A 23,443-nucleotide genomic window follows, 5' to 3' on the forward strand; every position below is an offset into this window, starting at 1 on the left:
AAGAATACAACTTGGTGGTCGGCTTCAAATGTCTCAGAACCATCTAACCCGTTTGCTAGATACGCCAATTTAAAGGATGTGTGGTTTGATCTATCTATCACATCTACCTGGAGAGCTCCAGCAAATTTGTACTGGATCTGTGGTAAGAAAGCCTATTCGGAGCTGCCACAGGACTGGGAAGGGGCATGTGTGTTGGGTATGCTCAAACCATCCTTCTTCTTGTTACCGATTGAAACAGGTGAGACTTTAGGTGTTAAAGTGTATGATGTGAATCATAGGAAGAAAAGGGGACCCATAGAGATAGGCGCCTGGGAAGATGATGAATGGCCTCCCCAGCGTATTATAGACTATTATGGGCCAGCCACGTGGGCAGAAGATGGTACCTTTGGTTATAGAACCCCTATTTATATGCTCAACCGCATTATAAGATTACAGGCGGTGGTTGAGATTATCACTAATGAAACATCACAAGCGCTCAATCTCCTAGTGAAACATAATACCAGGATGAGGACAGCAGTCTACCAAAATAGATTAGCCTTGGATTACCTTTTGGCAGTAGAGGGAGGTGTATGTGGGAAGTTTAACCTGAGCAATTGCTGTCTTCAAATAGACGACGAAGGGCAAGCAATAGCTGAGCTTACTAGCCATATGGTTAAACTAGCGCATGTGCCTACTCAGGTATGGAAAGGGTACAATCCAAGTAGTTGGTTTGGTAGCTGGTATGAGTGGTTTGGAGGGCTTAAGGCAGTGGTAGGTGGAGTCCTACTGATTTTACTGTTGTGTCTACTCCTACCGTGTCTTATACCCCTAGTAGTTAGGTCTGTGCAAAGCCTGATAGGAAGTATAGCAGAGAGGAAGGCTGCTGCACAGATAATGGCGATATATAAATATAAGGCTCTAGATCAGGGAGAACCAATGCAAGAAGATGAATGTTGAAGATTCACATCATAAGATAAGTCTGGTCTGGTTCAAGGTAACTTGCGGTGTAAGCAAAACTAAGGTTATGTGATGCCTCAAGTAATTGTAAAATATTAAGAGGCATCAAAGGGGGGAATGTGGTGGAATCTCGGTAAAAATAAATTTAGTAGGCCGAGATTACCACGTGGCATGTGTACGTGCATATGCTGACGTATCGATCAGTTGGTTGCACGAGGCAAGATACGATCAGTAGTGTACGGAGCATGTGCAAGAATACAGGATATAGTATTCCCCCTCCTCCATTGTGCTGGACAAGCCATGCGGTCAAACAGGAAGTTAATTCTTATATTGTATTGATTGGTCAAGAGAATGTGCGGGTGGAGCTTAATATGGGAGGAGTTATATGCCTATATAAGGAGCCTGCACTATTGTCCGGGGCTCAGAACTTGCTGTATTTTGGTGACATTAGTCCCTCTGAGTCCCGATCGGTGATCCAATAAAGAATCTCTTCCTTCCTGAAGAAACCTGTGTCCATCTCTCTGTGCTTGGCTTCCGTCAGTTTCTCCGGTATCAGGACCACTAGGGGAGGGGGGGTGGGGGGGAATAACGGACCACTAGAGGAGGGGGGAATAACGGACCACTATGGGAGGGGGGAATAACGGACCACTAGGGGGGGGGATAACGGACCACTAGGGGAGGGGGGGGGGGGATAACGGACCACTATGGGAGGGGGGAATAACGGACCACTAGGGGAGGGGAGGAGGGGGGAATAACGGACCACTAGGGGAGGGGAGGGGGGGGGAATAACGGACCACTAGGGGAGGGGGGGGGAATAACGGACCACTAGGGGAGGGAGAGGGGGGATAAGGACCAGGGGGGGGGATAAGGACCAGGGGGGGGGATAAGGACCATGAGGGGGGGAAAGGACCACTGGGGATGGGTAAGGACCAGGGGGGTAAGGACCACTGGGGGGGGGGGGGTAAGGACCATGAGGGGGGGAAAGGACCACTAGGGGAGGGGAGGGAGGATAAGGACCACTAGGGGAGGGAGGGAGAGGGGGGATACGGACCACTGGGGGTGAGTAAGGACCGGGGGGGGGGTAAGGACCAGGGGGGGGATAAGGACCATGAGGGGGGGAAAGGACCACTAGGGGAGGGGAGGAAGGTAAGGACCACTGGGGGTGGGTAAGGACCAGGGGGGCTAAGGACCAGGGGGGTAAGGACCACTGGGGGGGGGGGTAAGGACCATGAGGGGGGGAAAGGACCACTAGGGGAGGGGAGGGAGGATAAGGACCACTAGGGGAGGGAGGGAGAGAGGGGATAAGGACCACTAGGGGAGGGAGGGGGTGGATAAGGACCACTGGGGTGGGTAAGGACCACTGGGGGGGGGTTAAGGACCATGAGGGGGCGGTAAGGACCACTAGCGGAGGGGAGGGAGGATAAGGACCACTAGGGGAGGGAGGGGGTGGAGAATGACCCCTGGGGGTGGGTAAGGACCAGGGGGGTAAGAACCACTGAAGGGGGGGGGGTAAGGACCACTAGGGGAGGGGAGAGTAAGGACCACTAGAGGAGGGGGAGGAAGGACCACTAGGGGAGGGGAGGGAGGGTAAGGACTACTACGGGAGGGGAGGAGGGAGGAAGGACCACTAGGGGAGGGGAGGGTAAGGACCACTGGGGGAGGGGGGTGAAGGAACACAGGGGGAACGGGGGTGGGAAGGTAAGGACCACTGAGGGAGGAGGAGGGGAGGTCCACTAGGTGTTTGGGAGAGGGAGGACCACTAAGGGGGGGAAGGACCACCAAAGGGGGGTAAGGAGGGAGGACTACTAAGGAGAGGGAAGGAGGGTAAGGACCACTAAGGGGGGGGGGGGGGAGATTACCACTAAGGGGTTGGTGGGAGTAGGGGAAGGTCTACTAAGGGGTTTGAGAGAGGAAGGACCACTAAGGGGTTTGGGAGAGGGAGGACCACTAAGGGGGGAGAGGGGAGTGAGAAGACCACCAAGGGGGGACTGCAGAGGGACAGGGGGCCAAGGGAGAGCACTAAGTGACACACACACACACACACACACACACAAAAACCTACAATGCATTCCTACTCACACACAATACATCCCTTACGTTCTCTTACATAATTAATGCACCCCTTACAGACACGCATTGCATTCAATTACATACACAGAAACAAACCTTGCACCCCTTACACACACACACACACACACACACAGAAACATACAATGCATTCCTTACACGCAAACACACACTACATCCCATATAAACACACTACATCCCTTACACAAATTGCACACATAAAAAATCCCCAACTCATGGATGGGCCATGTAGGTGGATTTATGGGTGGGCATTGTAGGCGTATGCCCCCTGGGGGCCCAGACCTTGAGCTGTGTAAGGGGCCCTAAAAAAATGGAGCTGCTTCCTGTTCGTTAATTGTTGTGAGCACTGTTAAAAACAGTCTCCAGAGAGCCTCTTCTACACCAGACCTGTGGAGCCAGACTGAGCCCATCATCAGCCTCTTGTCCTCATCTGGTGGTAAGTAGGCAATCCAATATATTATTAGTGGCACTAATCTCTAATTTACCTCACATTAAATGGATACTATAGTCACCAGAAGCACTACAGCATAATGTAGTGGTTCTGGTGTCTATAGCCTGTGCTTGTATGCTTTTTAATGTAAACACACTGTCTTTTCAGATAAAAGACACTTTGTGAAGACTGGCGTTGGCCCATATGGCAGAGCATATGGGCGGGGCATTGTGATGTCACATGGTGGGCTGGACATATGGGGGGGGGGGCGGCAAAATTGTTTTTGCCTAGGGCGGCAAAAATCCTTGCACCGGCCCTGATAGTATAACGTTGTTTAACATTCATATTCCAAATATTAAAGACCCATTACTTCTTAACATGCTCAGATTTGGCATCCAGACTCAATTTGACAAAACCTGGATTTAGAAGTGAGGCTTCAATGTAGTATTTCTATTTAGATTATCCAATTCTATGTTTAGCAAGAGGAAAATGTTTGCATGTCTCTGACAATGATGAGGCATTTTGCAAAAACTATGAAACTTATTTCTATTTAAGTGAATTGTCAAAAGCATTTTAATGCAGTACATTTGCAATTTAAAGCACTTCACCACAGGTTTGTATGATTTAAATTAATGTGATTTAAAACATTTTTTAAACACATAATTTTATTACATGATACTTTTTAAATACATAATTTAATTTAAATTTAACCAGGTTCATAATAAAATAAATAATGTTTAATGCATTAAATGAACGCTATAGCTTTAGGAGCAAACATGTATTCCTGACCCTATAGTGTTAAAAACACTATCTAGCCCCCCCCCCCGGGTCCTCCTTAATATAGTAAACTTTTACCTTTATACCAGTCTGCTGGTCCTGTCTCTGCCCCTGATCTGCCTCCTTGGCTGACATAATCAGAAATGATGATCTCAGCCAATCACAATGCTTTCCTATAGGAAAGCATTGGATTGCCTGAGAGTGTCAATTCTGATGATCTTAGCCAAGAAGGCGGCCGGGGGGTGGAGTCAATCACTGCCCTGTCCAATCAGCATCTCCTAATAGAGATGCATTGAATCACTGCTTCTCTATGAGGAAAGTTCAGTGTCTCCATGCAGAAGGTGGAGACACTGAATGTCAGTGCTGCACACTGTGCAGTACTGCCCCAGGAAGCACCTCTAGTAGCCATCTGAAGGAGGTTGTCCCTTGGCTGTAATATATATTTCGGACCCTCCACTACTGGAAAGGCCTTACTTAAAAGCCTAATCACCACTTAAAGCCTGGAGTTTCCATGGCATATTCACCAGGTGTGAATTTCTACTTGCCAGGGCAAAATTTTCACTCATTAATGACTAGTATAAATGTTCAGCCCTGTACATATTATATAAGCTTTTGCCAATTTTCAGAGTTCTCATATTCTCTGTTTTTGTTGCAACGGATTTGCTTGGGCTCTCCCTAAGCTAAAAGAGCTAATCCAGATGTGTGCTCATAGTGCCTAAAGGGATATCGGCTAGAGCTTGCTGACGAGGCCAAATAAAGCAAATTGTACAGTTTCGTTTTGTAATGGTACAAGTGAACAGAAACATTTTTGAGACCTGAGCGGGGACTAACCCAAAGGCAACTGGCAGTTTTATTTAGGCCACTGACGTTGATGTAAAAAAACAAAACCGAAATGTTTCTGTCATGGCTGTCACACATCTGTCCTACCTGGTCACTCTTGGCAACAACCTACACTAATCATATTGTTATGGTGAGTCATCAAAACCTGTACAGCAACAAAATCCCAGCTCTAACAGTGAATCAATGCTGCTCGAGATTTGGCTAATTTGAACAGAGATAATATTCATTTCCTCATTATTTAAATGGCAGCATTGGGCCTGGGGTTTGGGTGCGGAGAGACCCTGTTTTTTTATTTTTGTGAAACCGCTCAAAAAATGAGGGAATGACCCCATACACTTCTTCTGCATCATAATACAATAATCAATAATAATCAATACAATAATCCGTAGTATTTCAGGGTCTCTTTGTGTATTGCTCACAGCGTTTCACATACATTCATTTATATCAGCTGGGAAGGTCATTTCAGAGAAGGCAGAATTATCTTAAAGGCATACCATAGTCACAATACAAAATATACACTACATTGCTGGGTTCAGTCCACCTCTAGGGCTGTCAGTATGGCAGCCATTAGACATGCTTCTGCTGCACCGACTGAGTAAAACTGATGCAGAAGCCCCCGTAGGAAAGCATTGATTCAATGCTTTCTTACGGGGGGATATGACTGTGTGTGGCGCTCGCTGCTCATGTACATTTGGTCCCCAATACTCTTACATGACATTGTGGAAGGCAGGGAGGTAAGCAGCATCGAGAGATCCTCAGTGCTAGAAAAAAGGTAAAACTGTATATATATATATAAAAAATAATAATTCTATGTACTGGAGGGGGACCTGAAAAAGAGTAGGGATGGGTACAATATGGCGTTAGGAATACAGATTTGTATTCCTAATGCTATAGTGTTCCTTTAAATTAATTATTTTCTATATAATACATTTGTATCACTACCTCTACCTCAGTGATATTGATACCTTAGAGAGAGTTCACAGAAGGGCTACTAAACTGGTTCATGGATTGCAGGATAAAACTTACCAGGAGAGGTTAAAGGATCTTAACATGTATAGCTTGGAGGAAAGACGAGACCGGGGGGGATATGATAGAAACATTTAAATACATAAAGGGAATCAACACAGTAAAGGAGGAGACTATATTTAATATTTAATACTTAAAAGAAGAAAAACTACCACAACAAGAAGACATAGTCTTAAATTAGAGGGACAAAGGTTTAAAAATAATATCAGGAAGTATTACTTTTCTGAGAGGGTAGTGGATGCATGGAATAGACTTCCAGCTGAAGTGGTAGAGGTTAACACAGTAAAGGAGTTTAAGCATGCGTGGGATAGGCATAAGGCTATCCTAACTATAAGATAAGGCCAGGGACTAATTAAAGTATTTAGAAAATTGGGCAGACTAGATGGGCCGAATTGTTCTTATCTGCCGTCACATTCTATGTGTCTATGTGTCTATGTGTATTACTACACAAGTACTTTTTGCAGCCTTATCTCTTCATAATGTGCAGCAGATATACTCTATTGCTCTTTTGCTATGTAGCAGAAGAACAGACTATGAACAGAGCTAGTTTTAGCAGATAAGAAGTAAAACATGTATATGGGTGTTGATTGACCAGAAATGGTAGGTTTGAAGGACAGCAAAGTCCTGAAGTTTACATAGAGTGCAGATAAACTGCAATAAATACAGCAGAAAAAAAGGAATAATTCACAAAACATCAACAAAAAACAAATGTCATGCTATTATTAAATGCTATTTAACACAGCAATATAGTAATTGGCATTAAGAGATGCAATAGCCATTCCTTAGCAATCCTCCCAAATGAGGACTTAAAGGACCACTATAGGCACCCAGACCACTTCAGCTTAATGAAGTGGTCTGGGTGCCTGGTCCAGCTAGGGTTAACCCTTTTTTTTTTTTATAAACATATCAGTTTCAGAGAAACTGCTATGCTTATACTGAGGGTTAATCCAGTCTCCAGAGCCTCTAGTGGCTGTCTCATTGACAGCAGCTAGAGGCGCTTGCGTGCTTCTCACTGTGAAAATCACAGTGAGAAGACGCCAGCGTCCAAATGCTTTCTTATGGGACCGGCTGAATGCCCGAGCGGCTCCTGCCACGCATGCGCATTCAGCCGATGACGTCGCGAAGAAGGAGGAGCAAAGCTCCCTGCCCGGTGCTGGAGAAAGGTAAGATTTTAACCCCTTCCTCTCTCCAGAGCCCGGCGGGAGGGGGTCCCTGAGGGTGGGGGCACCCTCAGGGCACTATAGGGCCAGGAAAACAAGTATGTTTTCCTGGCACTATAGTGGTCCTTTAATGAATTCAGCAAATACAGAAGGCAGACACATATATTTTACAATCCCTTGTGTATTATTATGTGTATGGGAATTTTTTATGTTTTTTTTAATTTTTATTTTTGTTGTGCAGGTAGGTACAAAATATCCACAAACGCCACAACAGCATACATCAATATATATAAGAGCTCGACAGTGGCATGAGCAATCGCACATTTTTGGTATACATAAACAAGCTTAACTGAACTGATGTGTTTCCAGAGTGAAGTTTAGTGTTTGTAATGTTTGTGAAAGAGGCATATGGTGCAAGAAAGTTATGTAGTTTAGTTCAAGCTATGTGCAAGATGAGAATGAGTATCCTGTTTGGGTGTCTTTTAGCTTAGGCTAGTTTAAATTATATTAACCACATGTTAAATACTGAGCTGTATTAGCCGATGCCATTTCTCTGAATTGAGTTTTCTATTTTTCACTTTTTGCTCTCTTTTTCAGTTTATATTTTTTTTATCCCATTGATCCTGGTTCTTCTATTTTTCTTATTTTATATGTTGGAGCACAAAATATATCCTTTAATTTAAGGAAGAAACAATTCACAAAGGTTATTAGCTCTCTTACCTGCTATATGATTGGCAATTCTGGAAATAGGTTTAGGAGGCAGGGCAGGGGGTTGCTTGTGGTGAGTAAGCGGTTTCACGGGAGTATCCTCAAGGTCTACAGGGAAGCCTGCAGATTTTTTTGGGGGTAGTATCAGGGTTGGCTTGTATGATTGATCCTGGGACATGCATCCTGGCTCAGACGTAAGATCTTCAGACACTAAAGGACATAAATCACATCACAGACACAACACTGTTACATGTGACAGCAACAAACAGGGTAACATTGCAGACATGGATTGGTTAATAAACTGACTTGTTACATATATAATTACACTGAGATCAAGTTAGCACAATACTAACTTTATTTATTTAAAATGTTATTAATGGTTATAATAGTGTATATCAATGAAATAAAACATACAATTTTATTTTTCAGCTACATTGCAAATACATTGCAATGGGTATGTCACAAAACAAGCTGTTGGAACTCCACCTGTTGTTGCATGATTGTGCAACAACCAAAATGACTTAAAATCCAGTAGCTTTTTGAACACATTTAAACTCTAGAGAACATCTCTATAACTATGCTAAGGTATTCATACACCCTTCTCACAGATAGCATGATAAATTATTTGGTCAAACACAGCTTTGCAGTCCGAGTCTAACAAACATCTCTCACAAATTGTATCCATGGACATCAGTCCACACACACACAAAATAATTAACTTAATAAATAGGGAGGGCTCGAAGATGGCTCTCTCTTTCAAAGCAAATGTCCTAGGTCTACCTATATAAGGAAGGGTGAGAGAAGGTTCAATTAACAATCATATAACTCCTTCCTACCTCCTCTGGAGTAATATATACATACATACCATATATACATGCATGTGCTACAATGGATCCCCAAGAAAATGTATGACCCTTTCGATTGAACAAAAAGTAAAAGAAAAGCTTAAATATTTACCAGTCCTCTATGGGTAAATGAGGGTTCTGCGAACCCACAATCATTTACTTACAACCTTGTTGTGCCATCACCAGGTAATTTGGAATCATACTTGTGTGGGCTATCATTAGAGCATTGAGTGAGGGATTAAAGAACCATTGAGCTCTCTCATTGCTAATGTTTATTGCAGTGTAATGGCATTGTTTTATTGCCCTTTCTGCATTACATTCTCTGAAGTGGCTTTGTTTATGTAGAAGGGTTATTTCTGGAGATGGGAGGGAGAAAATATAAATTCTGGGGATTATACAGTTGGTGTAGTGGTTGTAGTGAAGGAAAAGGCTGACGTTCTTTTCCAAATGTATAAAAAATTATTTGATGAGTAATGTTTCACAAAATAGTTTTTTGTTTTTATTAATCAAATTTAGCAATGTAACAGGCTCTGGAAAACAATTTACCCTAAATCCTGTGGGGTGATGGGAAATAGCATCTATGGTTTGTGGCATGGTGTGCACATTTTATGGGTTAAGAATAGTCATGTGTGTCCCTCCAGGAAATCCACTTTAAAATATATCATCTGGTTTAGTATCCAACTGCATTATGTAATTGCTTGTATCCCTTTACAGGCGCAATTAATAGCAACATCTGCTTTATTAATTCTTCTATATCCATCATAGATCATTTGAGGTGAACAGTCCACCTTCAGTTTAGTATGGAGATAAATGTAAAAAAAAAGAATAACACATTTTTTAAATTGTGCAACATTAGCATAGTGTGTACTACACGATTGGATTTATAAATATATACATATATTGAAATTTCATAATTGTTTATATATATATATGTATATATATATATATATATATATATATATATATATATATATATATATATATATATATATATATACACACACACACACAATTATGAAATTTCAAGTCTTACAATACTCGTCAGCCCTTTAAGGTACTCTCCACTGCAAGCCTTGGTCCATGACTAGACATAGATTTGGACTCACCAAGTGGCTAGTGGAAACTTTGAGCCCTGCAAATGTACTTATCGTCTGTTGTATACAGCCTCTTACTGTGTACTAACTTGTTGTTATATAGAAAATAGTAAAACACAAAAGAAAAAATAGTACTTTCTATTAAAGATTTTAACACATTTGCCCTCAAAGCTAAGTAAATGTAACTCCCTCAGATGAAAAAGTGTAACACTTTATAATTATTCACAATGAAAAAAAAAGTAGCAGAATGCCTTTTTTTTTTTTGAAGACGCCAAAGCATCAGCTGTGAATTAATTTGTGGAGGCAGTAAATGGGTGTTTGGATAGAGAAGACACAATCTGTCTTACTTTTTACTCTATTCCTCCCTTTATTCGAGGAGAATTATGTAGCCAAAAATAAGTGGTAAAGAACTGCAACTATTTTGCTAAATCGTGTAGCAGAAGAAAAATGTACATACATTAAAATACTCATAGAGCATACTCATATATCCACGCAAAGAAAATAATACACATATGCAAGAAACAGATGTGTAGCAATGCACAGAGAAAAGAACATACACATATCTCAATGTATCTTTCCTGGTAAAATATTTTTATATAAACACACTACACATTTGTGCTTCCTTGCTGTAGAGAAATTAGAAATTGTCCTTCTTATTTCTCTACAGCTAATTCCTTATTTTCAGCCAAACTCTGACACCCCTTTGTTTTTTCAGCTTTGTCTATTTGCACCTCCCTTCTACGCCTCATACACTTCCTGAAATCTTGGTACTCAGTTGCAGGACAATGCTAATGATTTTGTTTTTAACACAATGTTACTACTCTTAACCTAATGTTACTACCCTTTCCCAATTCAATGCTATAGGCACCAAGTTTGCTCCCAGCTACGCCAACCTTTTTATGGCCCATTGGGAATCGACCCATTTGGGGTTGGAAAGTGGCTGGGAGTCAAACTTGGTGCTATACAAAAGATACATAGACGATTTAATCATGATATGGAATGGGGGTGAGGACCTTTTGAAACTTTTTATGGAAAATTTAAATTCAAATAATTGGGGAATACATTTAACCTCAATGTACAGAAACAAGGACATACATTTTCTAGATCTATCTATCTATCTATCTATATATATATATATATATATGAAAATAAAATAAAGACTAAAGCCTACTTCAAACCCGTGGATGTTAACAGCTACATCCAAAACAGTAGCTGCCATTTTAGTCCATGGCTTAATAACGTCCCTAGGAGCCAGCTGATTAGACTCAAAAGAAATTGCACTGAAGAAAGTATTTTTAAAGAACAGAGTAACAAAATAATTCAGGATTTTTGAGACAAAGGCTATAAAGAAGCAATCCTTCAAGGAGCAATTGAGAGCACTGATAAAATAGAGAGGGTCCAAACATTAAAATATAAAAAAAGGAAATAAATAGAGAAAAGAATATCCTTTTCCTATGCCAATTCTCAGGTGGGCACAACAGCAAAATACGTAACATCATAAACAATTTTAAACACGATTTTAACACTTAAACCAAAAAAAGTCCACAGGGGGGTACCCAATCTAAAAAGGATTTTAACCAAAAATGTTCTAGAAAATCCAAGAGAGGAAAACACATTTTTTTTAAGTATGCAGGAAGGGTTCAATAAGTGTGGTTGCTGTAATGCCTGCACTAAGACAGGAGGTAAAAATAAGCAATTTAAAGAGTTTACAGCAAATGGCACTTTATACAAAATTAAAGAAGGAAACACTTGTAGTTCCCACAATGTGTACATGCTCACATGCCCATGCGGACTTAATTACATAGGCCACACTACAAGACCTCTACGTACCAGAGTGTGTGAGGATGTATACAACATTAAAAGGAAATATGCACTTCATCAGGTGTCACTTCATTTTATAGATCACCATGAGGCGGACCCCACAAAATTAGATTTTATTTGGATACAACAGGTGAAAGGTGAATGGAGAGGTGGAGATTTTAACAAGTAAATAGGACAGGCAGAAATGAGGTGGATCTTCAATCTCCACATTATGGTCCCTCATGGACTCAACAACGACTTTGAGATCTGCCATCTTTTAAATAAATAATATTATTATTCTCTATATTCCTCTTTTTCTATATGGACAATTACATTTTTTTATTTAAAAATAAATAATTTTATTCAGCGTGCAAAATATTTTCTCTGGAACTCCTTTAATCCACACACCTTGCCATGATTTGCGCAGGTTGCTTATACCTCTATCTTTATGTATCTGTTTCTACACCTGATTTATGAAAGTCTAACACTCCCTGTTTTCTTTCCAATCTGTATAGGAATGGGAAGCCATAAGTCTCTTATACCCTTATATTTCAAGAAGTTATGTGCTTTATTATTTATACTTTATATGTATATATATATTTCTCATTATATTACATTGTACCCTATTATGTATATATAATCTCTTTAAGGAATGCTTAAATGCTGTTTCTAAATGCACATTTAAACATACTCATCTTTTCTAAAATATGGTGTCTATATAACACCATTTTAGACTGGATCAGTCTTATTATCTTGCATGTAAAACTTTTGCTTTTAAAGGGACACTATAGTCACCTAAACAACTTTAGCTTAATGAAGCAGTTTTGGTGTATAGAACATGCCCCTGCAGCCTCACTGCTCAATACTTTGCCATTCAGGAGTTAAATCCCTTTGTTTATGAACCCTAGTCACACCTCCCTGCATGTGACTTGCACAGCCTTCCATAAACACTTCCTGTAAAGAGAGCCCTATTTAGGCTTTCTTTAATTGGAAATTCTGTTTAATTAAGATTTTCTTATCCCCTGCTATGTTAGTAGCTTGCTAGACCCTGCAAGAGCCTCCTGTATGTGATTAAAGTTCAATTTAGAGATTGAGATACAACTGTTTAAGGTAAATTACATCTGTTTGAAAGTGAAACCACTTTTTTTTCATGCAGGCTCTGTCAATCATAGCCAGGGGAGGTGTGGCTAGGGCTGCATAAACAGAAACAAAGTGATTTAACTCCTAAATGACAGTGAATTGAGCAGTGAAATTGCAGGGGAATGATCTATACACTAAAACTGCTTTATTTAGATAAAGAAATTTAGGTGACTATAGTGTTCCTTTAATCTCTATATTTATTAATTATTTTCTTGGAAATGCCACTTTTATTTTTTTTGCATATGAAATTTTTTGTGTCATTACAAGTTAATATAATATCAATGAATCATATCAATGGACTATATTTTTCAGACTTCTATATATGGGAAACGAAAATATTAGGCAATATAAGTAGAAATTCAACCATGAAATATGCAAACCAAGGAATCCAGGAACCACCAATGAGGACTCCAGTATTTGCCCTTAAATGCCCTCTTTCAAGATGGAGCTAACAACATGTCCTGAGGAAGCCGTCACTTTATGGCGAAACGCGTAGACATCATTCACAGGGAGCAGGGCTTACCAATCTGAACCGCATGGCGGATGCTGGGAACCCTGTCAAGGAAGCCTTGCAAAGAGTTTGTTCCACATACAGAGGACACCCGGCACTCACTATATTGAGCCTGTTTTTGAGTACTGGAATATGCTGTGGTTACTCACCATCTGTTCTCGTAAGAGAAAGTATTTTATTTCATTTGATTTTATTGAATTTTCCTGATTTTTATTCTGGTTATATCATATGTTTTTTGAAACTTGTCATTACTGCTTAATTTGAATAATAAACTTGCATTGTAAATATATATAACCTTGGCTTCTTACAGAAGCAAAAATAATTTATTTTCCAACACACAAATATTGAATACAAAGTGTGTTTATAATCGGTGGTACAACATAGAAAATGTTTAATTCATTTATTTAAAAAATGATCTGCACTATCTGCCATTTCATTTTCTCATTCTATGTATATTAATTGAACGCCACCTACTGGAGGATCCTTATACTACGGATCTATGTATTTTATATTACCACCTTATATATACATTATACTAACACTTTATACGGGATATTTCCATACTTGCGATTTTTTTTTAGTGATTCAATGCTAACTTTATTTTGTGCTAGGAACTGACAAAGAGGGCCTTTTTGCATTTGACTCGTTCACAGTATATTCCGTCTGTTACCTGGCCCAGACATATTGTGCACAGCCGTCAATTTCTCACTCACTATACAAGAAATGTACCTCATCATCTCCGGTCTTTACTAATGTCATCTCCTTATCAGCCATAATCGAAATTGTTTGACTCCACTCACACGGCTCATATTCATTTTATATTATTCACCTTCTTCGCCACTCTGAAAAAGTCCTTTCCTGTCTCCCCATCTAATCACAAATCCAATTTATACTCCCAACCCTAATTTACAATAACACTCTTGCTTGCATGTCTGCTTTTGTACTAATTATGCCCCAACTTGGCCAGTCCGCACTTCTCGTGAGAGTAGACTGTCCACATTTCTCATATACTTAAAAACTGTATTCCATTCCGAGGACTTTGTTGGCAGTTTATAAACAAAGGTAATAATAACACACTATGTACTTTACATTTCCCATCTCTCACTTCATTTCCAAATGAACAAAATATGCCTCAGATACTGCAGACTGGCAAGGAATCTGACAGCAATGGACCATGGCAGCATTACTCAGTTTGTATGGACACAAGCTCTTTGTAGCATATGTAGTTCATGTACAGAACATGCAACTGACTGGTATCTATCACAAGTTAGTCAGTGACAGGCTCATTTCATTACAGATGAGAGATAGTGACATAATTGTGCCTGAAAGTGTCAATCTGTAGGCTACTATGTATTTCACTGTCATATGCGCCCTATGAAACTTAAGTAGCCTCTAAAAATCCTGGGACATATGGCAATCACCAAAACAATCACTGGCTATTATAGAGATTCTCCAATCTTCCCCATTAAACCATGATTGGACCCCAAGACTGTGTCATTCGTGCAAACTATTCAAAGGAATTAGGAGTGGACTTTTTTGCATAGGGTTTGTCTTATAATGCACATACATTTAAGGACATTACGCTCAGAGATGTCCTTCTCCCTCCACACAACCTTTATAGGATATGGTTGTGTATTTGTGGTCTTACAAACTATGAAACCTGAATGCATCCAGCTATTCTCCTTTGACCATTCTCCAAGAAGGTATTTAATGAACCGTATTGCTGCTCATTTAATTATTTTTTTAATTTGTTTGTTTATTGCATTATATTCTGCATGCGCTTGAGACTACAATGACTGGTATCAGAGGAGGTTAACTATTCATACCACAAAGTAACCAAGATAACAAGATTTCCATCATAACTGAACAACAAATAAACCTCTCGGTTTTACTGTTAGTAAATACATGCATCTCAAAGTGACTGCAGAATAAAAAAAAACAAGCAAACAAAACAAAATGACAATGACAAACTAGGATGCAGTTATCCCACAGGAATCGCTTTAGCAGTAAACTGTCTCTGTACTATACTGTTCCCAGTGGTTCCCAAACTGTGTGCCACAGCACCTTGGGGCGCTGCAATGGGCACACAGGGAAGCCGCAAGTTATTTTCCCAGTGCTATCATCATAGTGCTCTGCAGGACCGGAGGGGAGACTAGAGATCTCTAGCTAGCAGTTGACAGCCGGCAGAGGAGGGAGGACCCGGGGCAGCTCTAACCTGTGGCTCCGCCGGGTTCTCCTCTCGCGAGCTCGGAGCGTTACCGCAGTTACCCCTGAGGCTGCTAGAGTTCACTCTCTCCACTGGGACCACCAGGGCTTCCCCACCAGACCACCAGGGATTACAGGAAATATCCCCCCTCCCAGGCAAAGGAAAGCAGGAAGGAGGGATATCATTTTTAATTTAAAAAACAAAAACAAAGTATATATTTTATTAATTTGCCATCCTACCCCCACACCACACAACAACTTCCCCCATACACACATTGCCCCCCCCCCCCATACACACACACACTGTACCCTTCACACGCACATAGGACCTCCCTCCACACACTACACCTCCCCCTGTACCTCTCACACAACCTGACCCCCCCAACACACACACACACACTGTACCCCTTACACAAGCCGCAGCGTTGTACATATATTCAATGTAGAAAATTGACTTGGGGTGCCTTTGAAAAATATTGAAATATTAAGGGCGCCTTGAACCTAAAATGTTTGGGAACCACTGGGTTAGTCTAATGCATTCACCATGAGTTATATAAAAAAGGGAAACAACTTTGTTGTGATGATCTATTAATGGAGCTGGGCAACAAAATAACTATGTTGATTTATCCACCAGATGTCCCCATTGATCAGCAAAGTTGCAGGAACCGATTAATATTCCTTTAATACTGTCATATTTAGGAATGCTGTGCGCCATAAACCATACTTTAAATAAATATGATTGTGGAGTGTTTTCTCAAGTCCTTTCAGTCCTAACTTGGGTGAAAAACCAACAACATTTTAAAGCAATCTCAAGAGACAATCTTTATTCAATAGATCAGTTTCTTAGGTCCATACTTAAGGGAATTTTGTAACTATCTTTTAACCTGAGAATGAAGAAAAATTAAACACCACACACACACGCACACATGCACGCACGCATGCACACACACACACAAACACACACACACGCGCAAAGAATCTCTAATGCCCTGACATTTGTAATGAAAAAAACGTATACAAATGCTGCCATGGTTTTAAAGTGAACACTCCAGACCCCTAAAGCACTACAGATTGCTGTCAATTACAGGTCCTCCAATAGTCCCGATCTCAGTGAAACAATCCCAATTTTGTTGTCCTGTCCTGCCATCCTGATCTAATTCCCTGGTGTTGCACATCTAGAGACTTCAGGGAACTATCCTCAGGAAGCACAGCATGAGCTGTGTTCTCTCTGCTCCCTCTCACCGCGCAGGCTGTCTACTGATGCCGAGAGAGAACACAGCTCCCTCGCCGCGTCTGACTGGGAGACAGCCGCCCGCCGGGAGGGGGGAGGGGTCCATCAGGCCACCTCTTGGGCCCCCCCATGACAGGGGAAGCACGGGGGGCATTTGAGTGCCTGCAGGAGCAATGGGAAAGGCGTTCCTGCTGAAAAAAAAGTTCCCATGCGTTCTTGCAGGACTCGAACACTGCCTTTTGCACAGCTTCCTCAGTTGCAGAGGTAAAGCAGGGGGGAGGGGAAGAGAGGACACGGTACCCAGACCACTTAATTGAGATGAAGTGGTGTAGGTGCCTATAGAGTTCTTTAACTCCCAGCTTAGTATAAGAACTGTTTTTTTTTTTGCATATGTCTATTTTTTGTTTTTGTACTTCTGTTCTATGTAAAGCATCCAGTAGTGACGTAAAAATGCGTTCAGTTCTCAGTTTCATTTTGTTTTGTTTTTTGTTTCCCCCCCTCTCTTTTGATACCCAGTTTAGAGATGTGTTAGCTACAACTCCTATTACTGCTTGCATGCATTCCATGGTATTGCTTTTTTTGTGTGAGAATTTTAAGTATATTATATATGGTTGGCAAACCCTTGTATGGACTTGCTTGGATCCTGCACCTACCGACTACTATACATTGAGTTGTACAATATTTTTTGATACCTTTCCTTAGTATAGAATATTTTTTGAGACCTTGTACTTGTAAATTCAAAATCCTATGACATCATGAGTGACTATCAGACCAGGGTAATACAATATACAATATAATACAAATCTGAAACATGGACACCCATGCCATTGGCTAGGAAATTAAAGGCCATCAAGTTATACACTCAAAGCAGGTCTTAGCAAAGTGTGAGCATGAGAACTCGGTCACCCATCAGAAGCTGTACCTTTTCTTACAAATATATTTTTGCTATTTCTAGAAACATAAAGAAATAGCAAGCACACAAAGGACACAACAATTAAACAAGTTTACAGAACACAAGACAAAGATCTCTACTCTTTAACTTTTTTTCTTTCTTTTTTTTTTTTTTGCTGATTATAAAGTTAATTTGCCCATATGGTTGTACAGGCCAGTATGTTTACCTGTCCCATCCATGAGTTCAGAGGTCGGAAGCACTTCATATGCACAAGTCTCTCCTGACACTGAAGTCGGTTCCATCTCTGTTATGATTGGAAGTGATGATGAACCAGTGCCAACAGGTTGACCATTTTCCATCATCCCTTCTTCATTCTGTAGATCACCATCTATTAAAAGAATGGAGAAACGAGTTACTATGCTAGTTTTGTGATCAAGCAACACTGCAATTAACATGCTACTTACAGGACCATTAATTTCTGATAACTTGTTAGACAGTGTTTATTCTCTTCTCTTTAGTACAACATAAATTATCTGGGCTGCCAGCAGTTACATCTATCTAAGAACAAGATCAAACATATCTCATTTAGAGTGATCTCAAAAGGTTTAAAGGAGAACCGTCACCTACCAGGATTTGAAATGTTTTCTTTTCCCTATATTTAACAAATATAAGTTTGCAAAGTCTGAAAAAATAAATCAATATAGAAATTAAGGCTGCTGTATTTATTTCTGTTCTGGAACGGTGGGCCTCCATTTGGCTTCCTGTCAATCACTGTTATAAACGCTGCACTTTATACCTGTCAATCAGCGTACAGAAGGGAAACTTGTGATCTCTACTACTCTAAAGCAATGGGTGTCCTGTCTGTGCCTGGGCTAAACAGAATAGTGATGTCAACTGCTAAATTTATAATACACTCTGGTAAAAAGACAGAGCATCACACAACAGATTTTTTTTTTAACACAAGCTATAGCTGATTTTCACTGCTTTGTTTATTTCATTTCCAGAGAAGTGACAGTCCCACTTTAAAAATAGCTCACACACAGTATATTCAAAAATGTTACATAATTATTGTGCCATTAATTGTTTTCAGGAATGGAAACCCTAATTATTTCTAAGTGTTATAGCCTTTATCATGTCCATAATCTTTCAAAAGTTTGCAATATTTAGTTAAAGTGTTTATCTCCACAAAAAAAATATTTAGTTGTGCTGTTAATTTTTCATGTTATCCAACATTTCCTAGCAAATCTAGGTTTTAGACTTGGAATAATCATATCACAAAGATACTTCTAAGTTTTAAGATACATCACTTACACATAGGTGCAGTAAAGTATAAGTACAGGCAAAAAAGTACATTACGAGAAAATAATTCCATCATGGTTTGCAGGGTTCTTTCTCCAGAACCATGAGATGTTATTATTGTTCCCTTATACACACTTCAGTGCTATGCATCTTTTATATTGCATGATATAAAACGAGTTAAGGCTAAAATTAGAGCTAGTGTTGGGACTAGGTTAAGGCAGTAGCTGCCAATTGTGACTGTTGTTCTTCATTCAGCGCCTCTCCCATTATTGATAGGGCAGAAGGAAAAAAAAATCACACTTTCTCTCCCTCCCCTGGTATATCATTAGAGTCTGAATTAATACTGACAGATTAAAAAAAACAGCCTCTATATAGGAATGTAACTTGCTTTTATTTCATGAAAGCCTGGAAGTGGTTGTCCTAGCAGGGCCCATGATCTGTAGTCGCTACATTGCACAGTGAGTCACATGTACACTATAATTTTTATTGCATGGTGTGAAATGACAAATTGTGCAGTACAAAGTTTGAAAACGCGATCTGCCTCTATACATACATATGAAAATATACATAGACACATTTAAAGAGGAAATTACATTTTCTTCTCTTCTTCGACCTCGACTACTATAATTGTTTTCATGGTATCCCAGAAATCTAATAATTTTTTCTCCCTGTAATAGTCCTCTAAACTGATTCTTCCGTAAACTCAACATTTCCCCTTTTTTCCTCATACCTGCATTTTTTCCTTTAGAGCAAGTGAGCAACCCGATCTTTAATTTTTTTTTCAATAAATACAATTTACGGCATGCTCTGTCAAGGTAACTGTATGATGCAGAGCACCAACTTATGAGATACCACATAATTCACTTAGCCACATAGGTCACCAATCGAGCACACTTTTGTTTATTCAAGGCGCAGATCTCTGTTCTTGCTCCAGAAATTACATTTCCATATATATTTATGTCCCACTGTATATCTTGATCTCTCTCTGACATAAACATTAGATTTTTGTTTATGAAACAGTGATTTTCATAAAGGTAATGAAGGTTACTTTCAATAGAGAGTGAAAATGTATGTAAATTATTATACTGACATAAGAACTATTTTAGATCTATACTGACATTGACTAGGAGGGTAAATGAGGATAACCTAACTCTAAACAGACACCCACACAATGCCAACACCATGCTGTGTGAGCTTATATAGAAACAGAAATCAGTACAACCGTAAATTATACATGCATATGAGTACATACACTTTAAAACTAATTACAAGTAGTCAAGCGATCGATGTCTGTCCATGTAATTTCATATTATGAATAGGTCTGTATAATTAATAAAATATACAGCTGGGGCGTGGTTTGGCAGCAGAAGAAAATGGCTGCTTGACATCTTTCTCCACCAGAGCCACATGACAAAACAGTTTTTCCTGTCTGCCTCAGCAATATGGGGATATCAATAAGATCCTCCAACTCTGGGAAGATTTCGTATCTCAAGAAGGTGCAACTCACCTCCCCTCTTCATCAATTTCTGGAGACCCCTGCGGACCTCCTTCCTTTTTCCAATTTCTGGTTACCCCACTTTCAGAAAATGTATACATGCAATGATTCTTTAGTCACAATCCCCAAGGAAAGTCAAGGGGAATGGTCATACTAAATCACAGAATAATCCCATTCCAGGCCATGTCCACTCTGATGGATCGGGATGGATCTCACACCATACTCACTGCTACACTGCTAAACTGCCACACCAACACAAACAGAATAATACCAAACAGTTACTGATAATACTGGCAACTAGACTAAAGCCCCTCCTTCCCCAACTGGTCTCTATGGACCCAGTGGGGAATATCATGAATAGAGAGGCACATACAAGGCCCAATACAAGCCCTTTCTCTGTTGCAACAGGAACAGCACTCTTCATTGGATCTTCTCCTCTCCAAGGACACAGATAAGGATTTCAATAGAGTCATTTGATACTCCTTATTTGCCCTGTTGAGGACAACTCATACAGCATTGGATACAAGCCCTATGCTCCTCACCTACTGCCAGAGTTTGCATCAACGGGGTTTACATGGATCCCTTCCCTACATATAATGGAACTAGGGATGCCCCCTATCACCACTGCTCTTCATCCTTGCACTTATACCATTCTTGCAGGTTGTGTGGGTGAACCCGGGAATCAGAGGGGTGGAGGTGGCACAGGATCACCATAAGGTGAAATCAAATGCTGACGATATGCTTTTTTTGTGTCCAACAATGAAACTTCCCTGCCAGTCATAGTTTCAGAATTTAAGTCATATGGTGAATTGTTAATCCTAAAAACAAATCCACTAACTAAAATTCTAAATCCATTATCATGAATGTTAACCTACCATGGAGGTTCAACCCGTCAGAGTTTCCCATTCCAATTGAGTGATTTGGTAATTAAATAGCAGGGAATCTGGCTTACCATGACTAAAGACTTACTGAAGACCTGACATGCCTGTATCAAACAAATTTCATACCCTTGCTAAATATCATCAAAAACAACAAGGCTGAGTGGGTTTTACCGCAAATCTCCTGGCTGGAGCAAGTGGCGGTTACAAAAATTCATATTTTGCCAAGAATCCTGTATCTTTTCTAAACCCTTCCAATTAACACACCTGCGCATCCTACTAATCAAATTTATCTGAAAGAGTCCAGACATTCTTGTGTTCTCCAAAAGGAGGTTTGGCTGTCCCTGACTTCAGGCTCTCCTTCCAGTCATTTACTCCATGTAGCTGAGTGGGCTAAAGGTGGGGTATAGAAACCTGGAAATCAATCAAGTTGCACCAAATGGGTAGGCCACTTTCTGCCGTTGAACCCCTCATCTGCAGACAAATGTTCTTCTCACAGTCTTTTATGAATGCCATGATGATGATATGGTACTCACAGGCCACCAAAAATGGGCCGTTCATCATGCATCTCGCCCCTTTTCTTCTGACCTGCCACAGGACCACCATGTGGTTGCAGAAGACAAGTTTATACTGCTTACCAAACTCTTTGACTAATCAAATACCAACTTTATGGTACATTTTCAAGACACACAAATAAATTTGAACTAACCATTGGGGAGACTGAAGCCCAGCAGCACAACATTTCCAATACATCACCCAACCCCACTCCCTCCACCATTCTACACTCATTCGCACCTGCTACAGCAGAAGAGGTTTCTGCTCTGCTCCAGTCCTCCTGCCCCACCACCTGTTCCCTCGATCCTATTCCCTCGTATCTCATCCGCACTTTGTCTCCCTCTCACTAAAATTTTCAATCTCTCCCTTTCCTCTGGCACATTTCCCTCACCCTTCAAACATGCAATTGTAACCCCGATTCTGAAAAAGCCCAGCCTTGACCCCAACTCCCCATCCAACTACTGCCCTATCTCGCTACTGCTATTTGCCTCCAAGATCCTCGAGAGTGTTGTGTACACCAGACTGACTGACTTTCTCGAATCCAACTCTCTGCTTGACCCCTTTCAGTCTGGATTCCACACGGTCATTCTGTCGAAATGGCTGTGACCAAAGTATCCAACAATTTAATTGCTGCTAAATCTAGTGGCCATTACTCTATCCTAATTCTCCTCGATCTTTCTGCTGCCTTTGACACTGTTGATCATCAACAGCTTTCTCACATTCCCCGTAATTTTTGTCTAAGGGATACTGCTCTCTCCTAGTGCTCTTTCAGTGTTTCTTTCTCTGACTCTGCCTCTTTCCCCCAACCACTCTCTGTCAGCGTCCCCCAAGGTTCTGTCCTTGGTCCCTTACTGGTCTCTATCTATACTGCCTCCCTTGGTAAACTCATCAGCTCCTTTGGCTTCCGTTATCATTTCTATGCGGATGACACGCAAATCTACCTGTCCTCTCCTGATCTCTCTCCGCCCATCTTGACTCGTGACTGCCTCTCTTCGATTTCCAACTGGATGGCTGCTCACTTCCTTAAACTCAACCTGTCCAAACAACCTGTCCGGCGAGACACCAGACCACCTCTATCCCTTTTGGCATACTAGGATTGAGGAGCTGAGAACACTGCAGGAGCTATGGTACTCTTCCCATGATAAGATGCAAAATTTGGGCACAGTAGCTGACATCAGAATTTTCAGCTGATCTCCAATAACAGTACATTGGGGACTCGGTGGGTCACAAAGACACTGAGAACCCTGTCATAAACGACCTGGCTTACTGGAACCCAAGCTGCCGCACTTATGATGGCGGACATCCAAATTTCCACCAATCTGGCACCCTTTTCAAAACCCAAGCTGATTAAGCTGTACTCCCTTTCCACATTTTTACACTCTCCTCCCCTTTCAACTTCTTCCTCGCTAATGTTCTTGATTGATAATATTCTTATCCCTATATATTAGAACTAGGAATTAGAGGATAGCATGTACCTGAAACACTATATTATACTGTACACTATATATACAAATGCAACTTTGTATACTATTT

General features: G+C 40.7%; 1 protein-coding gene across 3 annotated transcripts in view; it reads right to left on the reverse strand.

The window, feature by feature from the left end:
* PHACTR1 (phosphatase and actin regulator 1) overlaps positions 1-23,443 on the reverse strand; it is a 382,609-nt gene that overhangs the window by 43,313 nt on the left and 315,853 nt on the right. For 2 of the 3 annotated variants that reach the window (XM_063451716.1, XM_063451714.1), the window contains 2 exons: positions 17,910-18,071; positions 7,978-8,175 (listed from right to left, as the gene is read on the reverse strand). In XM_063451716.1, coding sequence (XP_063307786.1) covers positions 7,978-8,175; positions 17,910-18,071 — 360 coding nt within the window. The remainder of the gene's footprint in view (positions 1-7,977; positions 8,176-17,909; positions 18,072-23,443) is intronic. The other variant, XM_063451717.1, reaches the window with a different exon arrangement.

Source organism: Pelobates fuscus, chromosome 4 (assembly GCF_036172605.1).
Source record: "Pelobates fuscus isolate aPelFus1 chromosome 4, aPelFus1.pri, whole genome shotgun sequence".
NCBI classification, from domain to species: domain Eukaryota; kingdom Metazoa; phylum Chordata; class Amphibia; order Anura; family Pelobatidae; genus Pelobates; species Pelobates fuscus.